This window comes from Xiphophorus hellerii, chromosome 12, assembly GCF_003331165.1.
Source record: "Xiphophorus hellerii strain 12219 chromosome 12, Xiphophorus_hellerii-4.1, whole genome shotgun sequence".
Taxonomy (NCBI): Eukaryota; Metazoa; Chordata; class Actinopteri; order Cyprinodontiformes; family Poeciliidae; genus Xiphophorus; species Xiphophorus hellerii.
In genome coordinates this window covers 8,450,656-8,463,068 of record NC_045683.1, presented here as the reverse complement: position 1 = coordinate 8,463,068, position 12,413 = coordinate 8,450,656, and the positions used below count along the sequence as shown (strand labels likewise).

Here is a 12,413-nt window from a genome sequence, read left to right as displayed (position 1 = left end):
GTTGATTTTAAATAAACATAAACAAATATCATCATGTTCTCTGTCAATGTGACGTAATCAGATGATTGGAAATTAAAAGTATTTTCTCTTCAGATTGATTTTGATAAGTTATGAGACAAATTGTTTTATGAAAATCAATATTCTAATGCAGTATTAACTTTTTCACACCCTCTAAATACAAGATAGAGCAGATTACCCTTTTCACTCTTGCACTGATTGTCAGAACTACTTCAATAAGATTTTTTGTGTCATTTTTACTCCAAGTTCCCTAGTTAAAAAATTGCTTTTTCCAGACTTAAGGTGACCAAAGGCAAAACACATTTTATTCTACTAAAAGTTCAAATGCAGGGTTAGCTTCAAATCCTCTGCTAGCATAGCTTTATCGGACAATCACCAGACATTTTAGAGACTCTATACTTTAATCCCACTTTTACTGTTTCTATCTTTGCTAAAAGCTTCAGAGTTAGATCAACTACTGAGCATTAACAATAGTTATTCACAAAGAGCTCCATTACAGGGTAATTTTTTGGCATCACTCTGAGGATTTCATATGAAAGACTTAAGCTAATAAACTCCATGCAGTTTTATCAGCTGGTTTTATCTTAAGTGCAAAATGGCTAAAAATAAAACAGTTGTGGCTGAACAGAGGTCACTCAGGGGCATTATACAATAATACTCTTAGCTTTGAAGCCTAATTCTCTCAAACACAACATAATCATTTAACCAGATAATTTTAGGCATTTAATCTTAACAAAAGTACCTTGGCTGACCCTGAACATAATTTTTAGGACATTCTTCTGCTAAATGCCAAGCCCAGCCTCCAGACTGATGTTTGGAAATGCAATAGTTGAGCTCTTGAAACAAAGAGTTCTTGGTTACTCACCTTTGGGCCGAACATGCCCAGTACTCCTGGGTAGCCCTGCTCACCACTATCCCCCTGACAAAAATAAAATAGCAGCCATCAGAAAATCAAATAATAGTGTCATTTAAAGGAATTTGGCCAATTAAAGGAAATCTCTTCTAACTGTTTGGCCTTTTGCTCCCAGGTCTCCTGGCTTTCCCGGTAATCCCATCACACCAACAAAACCTCTCTTCCCCGCTGGGCCCACCTGTCCTGGCGGACCCCTGTCCCCCTGAAACACACACATGAACATCTTCCTTTGCAACTTACACCACAGCTTTGGCACTTTTATGTTGACAAACCAGTAGAAGTTACTATTACAACAAATTTATAGTTCACAACTGTAAATTAGTGTGGCCTGCATGAAAATATTACTGCTGAAAATGCAACTCCCAAGTTACTTTCCATAATGTCATTCAGGTGCATTCTTAAAATATGTATTTGACATTGGGGTACAAAACAACAATCAAAGCTTCAACTCTAATAAATCCAACATGTTTCCAAAATATGACCCATAATTTTACTTCCTATCCCAGGAGTTGCCCAGGAGATAAAAACTGATTGTTACTGCAGAACTAATAAATTCAGCTTCTCTGTGGCTGTCATTAATTCTCTTCTCAAACGTCATGAATTTTGCATTTTTATATTCCTGGAACGGCCATGCAAATAAATTTTGTCATCTATTTTGCAACACTGATTACTGCATTGCATGGGGGTATTTTAAGAGGCCATACAGGCTTGAAGTGGAGTCAGGCACAATAAAAAAGTAACATAAACAGGCAGCAATTGCTACATAAATGCCAAGAGAGGCTGTTCCAACAGATTAAAGCTTGTTGGCTGTTATGACTGTCAATGGAAATATTTTCTTGCATTCTTATTTATAAAAGTTCCTTTTATCATTTTTAGCACAGCCAGTTAAAATGAAAAAATGCAGTTAACCCAGCCTTCATACCTTTGAGCCAAAGGAGCCCTGGCTTCCTGAAAGTCCCGTCACCCCCTTTCCGCCTGGCATCCCAGGTTTTCCAGGTAAACCAACTTCTCCGTCCTCTCCTTGATCCCCCTAATTCCAAAGCACCAATAGTGAGCAACAGAAAAAAAGAAATGATTTTGTTTTATTTCTCTCTCATTTAAATATGTTTCTCAGACAATGAGCTCACCTTGACTCCATTACTTCCATCTTTACCAGGTAAGCCATCCATCCCAGGTGGGCCCTCCAGTCCCTCTCTGCCCAGGACCCCACGTGGGCCAGATGGCCCCTGTGGGCCCTTAGAACAAAAAAACACAAAATAAACACTACTGCTAAGCAGATATTTAATGTGTACAACAACTCTTTGACAAAAAATATGGTAGATTTAAAAAGTGTATGCACCCCTGTTAAAAGATAATTTTTGTGGTGTAAAAAAAACAGATTAAAATAATCAAAATCTTGTCCTATAAATGAAAACAAGCAAATATTAAAATTAGTAAAATTAGTTTACAAACCCTGGTTGTATAAGTGTTCTCAAAGTTAAACTAATATTTGGTGAAAGCATGTTCATGACCTTTTGCACCTAGCATCACTGTGAGTCCAAGCATACATCCAAAACAACATAAGAGTCCAGAACTACTGCTGATATAAACTGTGTGGGATGACCTGAGGGAGACTGTGAACAACAGAATGTTAAACAATCTGCAAGATTAGCAGAACTTCTGCAGGGTGGTGTGACAGGCCTTGGTAAGCTGAGAGGTGGCATTAAGGTGGAGGTTCAACACATTATCAGTTGGAGGACACACACTCTTGTGCAACCAGTTTCATGTGTCTTTATTTTTCAGGACACATTTTGTCAGAAATAAGCACAAAGGCTCATAAGGAGTGAATACACTTTAGACCTAATGTCAGTGCAACTCACTGATGGTCCTCTGATCCCAGATGCTCCTGTTACGCCTGATTTTCCTTTAGGACCCTAAAGCAACAAAAAGCCATCTTCTGAATTTGTGGTAAGAAAGAAATGTATATGAAATTGAACAAATAATCTTACTTTCTCACTCAATCCCACATAACTATTTGATTTATGTCTTTACCTGATCACCTTTGGATCCTTTCAGACCTGGTTGTCCCTTCAGCCCTGGATGTCCCTAAAAAGGATCATTCATATAAATGTTATTGGACTTTGCATGATTTAACTGATATATGATTGGTAAAATGATACTTAACATGTTAGAAGCCAGAAAATGGATACCTACAGGAAGACCTGGTGCACCTGCTTCACCTCTAGGCCCATTGAAACCAATTACACCCTAACAAAAAAAGGTCATTTGTTTTAGCTCATTTGTGTAATTATAGATTTGGGGGATATTATTGTTGTCTTATGCCAACTTACTATATGTCCTGGGTCACCTGGCTCTCCTCGTTCCCCTCTGTCTCCGGGAAAACCCTGAATTCAGATGAAAACAATGTGTGCCTTGTGTTAGCAGGTTGCTGCTAACACAAGGCACACAAAGATCTGGTGCAGGATGGAAACTCACTCTGTCACCTTGGGGACCTGGAAGACCCTCTACCTTGCCATCATCTCCCTGTTCACCCTAAGCAAGAAGCCAAAGACAACAGTCAGAGGTTTTCACTATTAAATCCACTGACCTGAACAGAAAGAGTGGCTGTGTTACATGTTTCTTTAAAAGCAGGGGGTCCTCTTTCAAAGAAAGGCAAGTCATTTTCCAAAGCTATTACCAGCAATGATCCTATTACACATAAATGAAGCTGGTTTGCTCTGGGAGCTTTTGTGTTATTCATTAAACAATAGAAATGGATGCATGTATAATTTAAACAATTACAGGATGCACATGTGGGGAATGAAATAAATAAATACAGAACCCAACAATGAAACTATAAGAGGGATAAATAGTTAAGGCTAGGGGGCAAAGACGCCTGACAACTGCACAGATGAAAAGCAATAAGCCGTACCTTCAACTATAATTTAGATTTGTATGGACATTGTAGTTTCAGTGCCAGAAGTACCTGGCGCTAAATTGACTATCATAAATTCTAAAATGGCCTGGGTGATAGCGTGATACTGCATTAATTAGAGCGCAGGCAACAGCAATTATATTGAGGATACTGGGAATGAGAAAACAACAAATAACCGCATCCAGATGGCTTCTGCCCAGGGACTAAAAAAATGCAAATGAGTGTATCACTAAACTCTGGTGCACAGTGTATACACATATTACACAGTGCTTCTGTCAAATAAACACAAATTATGTGGCTAATATCTGCAAAATTATGAGAAGAAGTCCAGGTGCCTGGCTAATTATACACATTTAACTGTGCTGAGTTAATTGGATTTGTCCAGGTTCATATCACAGATTAAATTAGAGGTAACTTTGGGGACAGACAATGACACCAAGACAGACCAAGAAGGCAATAATTAGGAACAGAGACCTGGTCTCAAACAAGTAGTTGTGCACCAAAACAATCTGACATATGACAAGTCCCCCGGGGCTCATAACACAATTTGACAGCCGATGGCTTACAGGCGAACAAATACATGGTTGATATACCTTTTCACCTTTCGATCCAGGGGGTCCAAGCGGTCCTGATGGTCCCACATAACCCTACAAAAACAGAAAGACAAACTATGCTTTTACACAAAAGGAGCAAAATCAATAAACTTTTCAAATTCATCAGCAAAGTCGTGCAAATAGAGTTACAGTACATCTCAATTAATTATAACATCATTGAAAATATAATTTATTTCAGGTATTCAATTAAAAAATAAAACTGGTATATTATGTAGCATCATTACACACAGTAATATATTTCAGGTGTTTATTTATGCTCATTTTGATAATAATATGAATTCCCTCTTCTCAAAATTACATTAGGCCAATACAGAATGATTTTTAAGAAGAAACAATCTTAAAGTGCTCGGTCAAAACTTCTTTTGTGTGAATTATGGCATCAAGAGAACGAGTTTGAATCTAACACAGAACTTGGTAAATATCTATATTTTACCCTAAAAATTGAAATTTCACAGTTGGCCTCACTGTTAGAAAGAAGATTTCTACTGATTTTGAGCCACAATGCTAAATAACTTTGATCTCTATTATTACATCAATAAAACATCCCTAAAATAATTTCAGCTGAGCTCACTTGGTGGGCTATGATCCATTGTCTGATGCAGACTTTGGTATTTCTAAAGCTATAAACACATGCGAAATGAAAGGCCTGTAAAGCATAAATAAGGAAAAGAAACTGTGGCGGATGGAGAAACTTCAGGCTCAGCAGGAGTGAATTGTAAAGGAATCCTGCCACCTAGCAGGATAAATTCACAGAGTAAGTTTTCATGACAACTACAAGGTTTACAGAATGAAATCACCATTTAAAATTATTTGTATGTAAATAACACTGTACTAAACTATTTTTTGATTTTGTCGTTTGAACTATGGACACAATGTATAAAAACATTTTTTGATACTAAGTTAATTTTTAAAATAAATAATTTTTCTCAATCTGATCTTTATCTTTCTTTCTGTTTAATCCATTTATCAGACAAGAACACACGATTCTTAACATACAACACAAATACAAAAAGACATGTCAAACCCAGGTGACTTGTTTCTTAAGGCTTTTTTGTTTATTTTTTATTTTTTGAAATAAACAAAAAATAAACAAGGCTGCCATAAAATGTTTTATGGCAGCCCAGACAAATGTCTTCAGGGCTGAAGTGCATTTGATATCCTTTAGCTTTAAAACAAAAGGCTTAAAGGTTTATAATAGAATCTTCTGATTAAAATGTGTGTTACCTCATAACCTGCTAAGCCTGGATCACCTGGTTGGCCCATTCTTCCAGGAACACCCTGACAAAAAATATAATAGAAATAATCAGTTTTACCATAATTCATAGTCCTTCCCTCCCTGAGATGATAACGTACCACGGAGCCAGTGGTTCCTCTTGCCCCTTTCTGTCCAATAAATCCATGCTCTCCATGCTCCCCGATTGGTCCACTCTCACCTAAATGACCTTGCTGGCCTTTTCTCCCCTGGAGAAAGCATACCAATAATCAGGTATGTACAAAACACGCCTGAACACATGTGGGAGGAATCTGACCATTCAAACATTCAATGCTGAAACTCTATTTGACAAGAACCTCCACTTCTGCTGTTATGGAGCTTACTAAGTCCCTACTTTGTTTACAACTACATCAAAGGAATATTCAAGTTCCTATCCAACAGAGCAATTGAGAGCCAACTACAATGAAAGGTGTGCTTTGCTGCAGGCAAGTGAACTGGCAGACCTTTTCTCCTGGCTTTCCTCTTTCCCCGATTTTGCCGGGCGTGCCCTCCTGACCCTGTTAACCGAGAGTCAGAGCAGAGGGCTTTTAGTTGACAAAAAGAGCTGTCTTCATTAGAAGTGAAAGGGAATCAAAGATCGCTCTTGAGATACTCACTCTGACCCCCACAAGTCCAGGAGGACCAGGTCTGCCTTCCTTTCCTTTCAGGCCAATTTCACCTCTGTCCCCACCGGCCCCATCTGGACCGCCATCTCCTTTCTCGCCCTGAGAAAATAAAAAGGCGACACCCTTGAGTTAAGCCGCACTGCTTTTGGTAGAAATCAGACGAACTCTTAGAGGGGATTCTCAGCTGCTGAGACTTTGTAATGTAACAAACTTAGTAATTTGTTCAGGAGAAAGTAAAATTAGCTTTTACTCTGGAAATCAAGGACATCAGCATAAAGTCAGTGGCAGGAAATGCTTCCACCTGCTGACAAGCTTTATGAGATAACGACCTCATATTATATTTTTCAGCATTCGTCTACAATGCAAGGTGTTACGGCAAACTGGACTTACTTAACAGCTCAGCAGAACCACCGGCTTCATGACATCCTTCACTGTAATTCATGCTGAAGGAGCCCAAAACAACCACTGAGTGCATACACATGGATACAATTTCTGAATCTAAAATTCTTGTTTTTCTTGATGTTATTTGATGGTGTGAGTCACAATGCAAGAACATTTTATTTTCTGAGACTGAATTCTGGGTTTTCATTGGCTGTAAGTCATGATTTAAATTAACAAAAATAAAAAGATAATGTTGTGCTTCTAAGTTTAGATGCCCTGAGAGAGTTTCACATTAATTGGGCTGGTTTGTGTTGATGTGGTGATTTTAAAAAAGCAATCAAAAATCACAAATCACAAATGTTTGAGAAAAAATGTTTTTTTTCCAACTGAGTGAAAGGAAAGTTGTTTTTTAAATCATCATTCTTTATTTAAGAAAAATGTCAAAAAGGTGTTGCTAGATTTAATTTAATTCCTACAATAAATTAACTCTTGCGCATGAATTGGAAAAAGGAGATTATACGACATGAGCAGGGATGATAGCAAGTGATGTATACATGATTTATTATAAACATAGATTTTCTTAGCACTGGAATGTTTCCCCCTTAAATAATTTTACTCATATTAAAGAGGAATTGTTTCCACCTAACTGCTTCAATGTGGGATACTAGCTGCTTCAATGAAGAAGTTTTTTATCTTTGAGATTTTCACACATCTTTACCCCCAAGTGCCAAAAAGTGGTGATGGTGCAGTAAAACTTTGGCTGGTGCTTTCAGCCTTATACTCCCCGCTTTAAATTTTCTACATCATCAAGTGAACAAATACCAGAACACGAGTTACTACAGAGCCCGAGGATCCGCAGCCACAAAAGTTAGTCCTCTTATATACGTCTATTTTCTCAGTAGTATAGCTAGTAAACCCTTTCCTAATGAGCGCAGAGATGCTGAAGCTGTAAATGGTGCTAATATCAACCAAATGCTCAAGGTTACAAATAAAACCCTAAAATGTATCCATTACTCACAGGTGTCTGAAAAGGCCCACAGTGAGAAGTTGTGTGCCTCACACTCAACAGGCTCTACTTAAAAGTTTTGCTGCAGCGCTCAGAGCTACAGTGTGAAGTTTCTGCAGTGACAGCTCAGGCATGTAAACAAAGAGTCACAGTAGTGGAACTAGAATGACACAAAACCATGACTTATTTATTAGTTAGACACAGCAGGCTGTGAATTGGAGAAATTTCAAAGATGAAATACAGAAATGTGATTTGACATATTTTTTTTTCCAAGGTGTTTATGGTCCCTGAACATTTTATGTCATTTTATGCCAAAGCACGAGAACTTCAGTCCTAGAGGATTTTTTTCTGAAAGAAGCAGTTGGTCCTTTTGAGTTTTTAAATTATATAAACCTGTTCTTAAAGAACCAAATTAATGCAACCGTAAATCAGATCTCTGTGTAAAATCAAAGGAAATATAATAAAAAATTAATAGGGAAAGATTTGAAAGTGAAAGATATAACCTCATACAGGGACAAAACGGTGCATCTAAGACTAAAACACGTGATTTTAACCAAAAATCCAAAATATTATTTCTTCAAAGAGAATAGAAAACAAGTCTTTACTTTTTCTCTTCACTGTTTCTTTTATTTATTTCACACTTGTTCACACACATTTCTCCCACTATTTCCTGTCTGATTATCAGAACAAGAAGCATTTGTTTCAATCCCACACAAGACATGTGTTTGCAAGAAAAGCATGTGTTACTTAACAAGAAAAACTTGTTAAGTAAATAAATGTATACCCTTCCAAGGTGTACAGTATTTTTGCAGCATATAGAAATGCTAATAAAAAATGCAGTTTCACTCTAAAGAAGGAAGACATTTAATTCAGGAAGTGGGTAAAATATTGCTTGAAAAACAGGACAAGTATCCAAGAGGCTACAGTCAGTTCCTAATGATTTCTAATGTGTAAACATATTTGACTTAATATGACTGCATCATGTGAACAGTGACCAATCCTGCAGCACACATTATTTTGTATGCAAACTGAAGTTAGCTAGCGTAAAATGGTGTGTGAAAATGTCTTTTCACATTTCTTGCTTTTGAAATGTTTTGCATCATGAAAACAAATACATCCCCCAAAGATAGGCTGAGGGAAAAAAATGACATTTTTAAATGTTAGTTTAATGTATTAGGGGGGGAGGAGGAAGCTAACCAAGCCAACCTGGCCCATTGTGAAAGATCTCCTAAACCTAATATCAGATTGTTTCACTCTGGGAAGCAAGATCTGTGAGTCTCTTCAAAGTACCGGTAATGCCAAAACATCTAAATTGGATTTAACTCTGAACTTTGAGTAGGCCTCTACAAAACCTTCATTGTGTTTTTTAAGCCACTCAGAACCAGATTTAATGATGTCCTGCTGTGTACCCATGTGAGATTGAGCTGAAGGTCACAAACTGATGGCCAAACATTATCCTTCTCCATGATGCTGATGGTCAAACAGCATGAGCCTTATAGAATTCATGATTCTGTAAATTACATCAAGTTGTCCAATTTGTGAAGTTCCATCACAACATCAACACAAAGTTTGTGTCTGCATGAGATTTGTTCTATGACATGTTGCAAAATTTCCCACTTTAATCTCATCAGTCCACAGTATATATTTTATCAAATTCTTGAGGAACATCAGAGATATATATTTTTTTACAAATGTGAAACAGGCCTTTATGTTTTTTTCGGGATACCATTTTTGCAGAGCCTCTTTCTTGCTGTTGAATCAAGAACATTGACCTTAACTGGGTCAAGCGAGGCCTGCAGAGCTGCAGATTCTGTTTCAGGTTCTTTTCTGACCTTCTGGATGAGTCATCAACTTTGATAGGTTTTCCACTCCTGGGAAGGTTTCCCACTGCTACATCTTTTCTACTTTTATGGATAATAGCTCCCACTGTGGTTTACTGGAGTCTCAAAGTGTTAGGATTGGTTTTGTAACTCGCTCCATGCCGACAGAATTCAGTTACTTTGTTTCTCATGTCTTCTTGAATTTCTTTACATATTTTGTTGCTTTCTAAGATATTTTCTCTAACCTTATAATGACAGACAGGTTCTGTTTAAGTAATTTCCTGATTCTACAGGTCAGAGGTCACATTTAGGTGTGTGTGAATGAAATTAGAACACACTTTGCAAAACACAGCATTGTGATTCAACTAAGGGGGGTGATTACTTTTTCACACAAACTAAGGTTAATTTAAGCAGAATTTTTAAACTAAATACTGTCATCCATCCATACATCCATTTTCTAACACCCTTGTCCCTAGTGGGGTCAGGAGGTGCTGGTGCCTATCTCCAGCTAACGTTCCGGGCGAGAGGCGGGTCACCCTGGACAGGTCGCCAGTCTGTCGCAGGGCAACACAGAAACAGACAGGACAGACAACCATGCACACACACACACTCACACCTAGGGAGAATTTAGAGAGACCAATTAACCTAACAGTCATGTTTTTGGACTGTGGGAGGAAGCCAGAGTACCCGGAGAGAACCCATGCATGCACAGGGAGTACATACACACTCCATGCAGAAAGACCCCGGGCCGGGAATTGAACCCAGGACCTTCTTGCTGCTCCACTGTGCAGCCCTAAATACTGTTATTCTTCTCGAAACTTCCTTTTATGTTTTCTCTGCTTTTCCTTGATGAGCTGAAACATGTAAGTGCAACAAAAAGAGCAATCTGTAAATTGAAAGATTTTTTCACAGCACTGTGCTTAACCGATTTATTTTAATAAGTCAGAATAAGTCATTATTTTAGAATATAAAAGTGATTTTGTTTGTGTAAACACATAAAAAACTGAGAAGTTATGTATTTTTTCTTTTTTTGATTCTGTTTTAGAGAAGGCCAAAAATTGATATCAGACAAAATACTTTGGCTTGCGTCAATTGACAAATTTTATTCATTGTTGTGGTGATAATGCAATCTTAATGCAGATTAACACTAACAGTGAAGTTAAATATAATAATTACAAACATATCTAGATGTAGATGTAAAATGTTATTAGAGAAAGTATTCAGGTATTTTCTCAGTTATGAGAAGTTTCTACAAGCACAGCTTCAACCCCATTGTTTCCAAGTGCACTGATTTTAAGGGCTTGTAAGCATTTGACCTTTGCCTTCAACCAAATCCTCGGAGCAACTGGGACATCATTGAAACTCAAGGTGGAGACAGTAATGAGAGTTAACTGAAGAAATGGTACTGTGCCTTAGCCTTTGTAAATATAGTCAAAGTATAAGTAATAATATTCTCAAATTCAGCTCATGACTACAATGACCAAACAGAAGGTTGTGAGTTTTATTGTGTCCTGCTATCAACATACTGGATTTTTTCCCCCTTTTTTTCTTTGTAAAATCTCAAGTTAGATGTTCTACAAGCACACAAAATTTGGCTCTCAAAAAATAACGAAAGCTGCAAATGTTCTCAAGATTTCCAACAAAATGTTGCACGAAGGCCAGGATCCATTTGCAGCATTTTCCAATCCTGTGTAACTAAAACTGCCTTGTACAGCCATAAGCTCAGCAGACTCTTGGACTGGTTCTGTTCAGTTATTTTAGAAACAGTTTTTTGCTCAAGTTGCAGTGTCTGACAGACAGATTTAATAACTTCTGCTCACTTTGTTCCTCAACCATCAACACTGTGCAGCCAACATGCCGAATATGCTTCATTTACTGGCAATAAGTTAGTGCAATAAAAAAAAGAGTTCAACAGGTTTGAAATTGTAAAATTTTAGTGTTTTTTTTAGACTTACCATGGTACCATGTGGTCCACTTAGTCCAGCCTCCCCATCAATGCCTGTCTCACCCTGAAACACAAATCATAAAATATATATAGTTTTTATATTTAAGGATGACAAGGAAATATTTAAAAAGTAAATGTTTTTACTTCTTTACACATTATGCATTCCAGGTGTCTCCTCAAAAACATATGCTTGAAATGATCATTTAGAAATAATGTTTGACGGACAATAAATACTGGAGCTCAGAGGTCTCACGCTTTTATTGCCACTTTAATAGGTACAACCTGAGTTCAGTTCAATGTAGATTTTACAGACAACTACAAAGTCTCACTTCATTCTGAAGAATCAATGAACAAGAAGCACATTTAAGCTGTGATATCATGGTGCTTGATCTTCCTTTTAGCATTCACTTTTGTGTAAATGAACAATAGTGATGTTGAGAGTTTTTCAGAGTGAAAACTACATGAAGAAAAAATTATACTCACTCTCTGGCCAGTCAGGCCCTGCTCCCCAATGCTGCCGGGCAAGCCAACAGAACCCTGTTAAGCAAACAATGAAGACTATGAAGTATTTGCTTTATGTTTTTCAATGCCCCAAAATACTTTGATTGCAAAGTTAAATCTGTGCTTCCCACTTTCCTGCAGGATGCATACCCAAATGTGGCACTTTAATTAAAGCAGCTGGAGTTTAAAAAAACAATAATTCACCTTGATTGTCCACATAATTATACCACTTACAAAATAAGACATGGTTTTCATATTTTATTACAGATGAGTGCCGTGGATTTGCATTGACCACCCCCAGTCAATAAAATCACATTTCACAACACTTACAGCTGCAGTCTTTTTTAAAATGTCTCAGACAGCTTTGTACATGTAGAAACTAACTTTCTTTTTTTTCAACTAGCGAAATCTGGAACAGCAATC

At 37.4% G+C, this 12,413-nt stretch overlaps 1 protein-coding gene across 3 annotated transcripts in view; it reads right to left on the bottom strand.

Annotated features, from left to right (window-relative positions):
- The window catches only part of col27a1b (collagen, type XXVII, alpha 1b), an 81,633-nt gene that overhangs the window by 11,503 nt on the left and 57,717 nt on the right, over positions 1-12,413 (bottom strand). For all 3 annotated transcript variants that reach the window (XM_032578783.1, XM_032578784.1, XM_032578785.1), the window contains exons 35-50: positions 11,973-12,026; positions 11,500-11,553; positions 6,329-6,436; positions 6,176-6,229; positions 5,813-5,920; positions 5,684-5,737; positions 4,439-4,492; positions 3,407-3,463; positions 3,262-3,315; positions 3,125-3,178; positions 2,963-3,016; positions 2,791-2,844; positions 2,059-2,166; positions 1,854-1,961; positions 1,026-1,133; positions 884-937 (exon numbers count right to left, since the gene is read on the bottom strand). In XM_032578783.1, the coding sequence (XP_032434674.1) occupies positions 884-937; positions 1,026-1,133; positions 1,854-1,961; positions 2,059-2,166; positions 2,791-2,844; positions 2,963-3,016; positions 3,125-3,178; positions 3,262-3,315; positions 3,407-3,463; positions 4,439-4,492; positions 5,684-5,737; positions 5,813-5,920; positions 6,176-6,229; positions 6,329-6,436; positions 11,500-11,553; positions 11,973-12,026 (1,137 nt within the window). The remainder of the gene's footprint in view (positions 1-883; positions 938-1,025; positions 1,134-1,853; positions 1,962-2,058; positions 2,167-2,790; positions 2,845-2,962; positions 3,017-3,124; positions 3,179-3,261; positions 3,316-3,406; positions 3,464-4,438; positions 4,493-5,683; positions 5,738-5,812; positions 5,921-6,175; positions 6,230-6,328; positions 6,437-11,499; positions 11,554-11,972; positions 12,027-12,413) is intronic.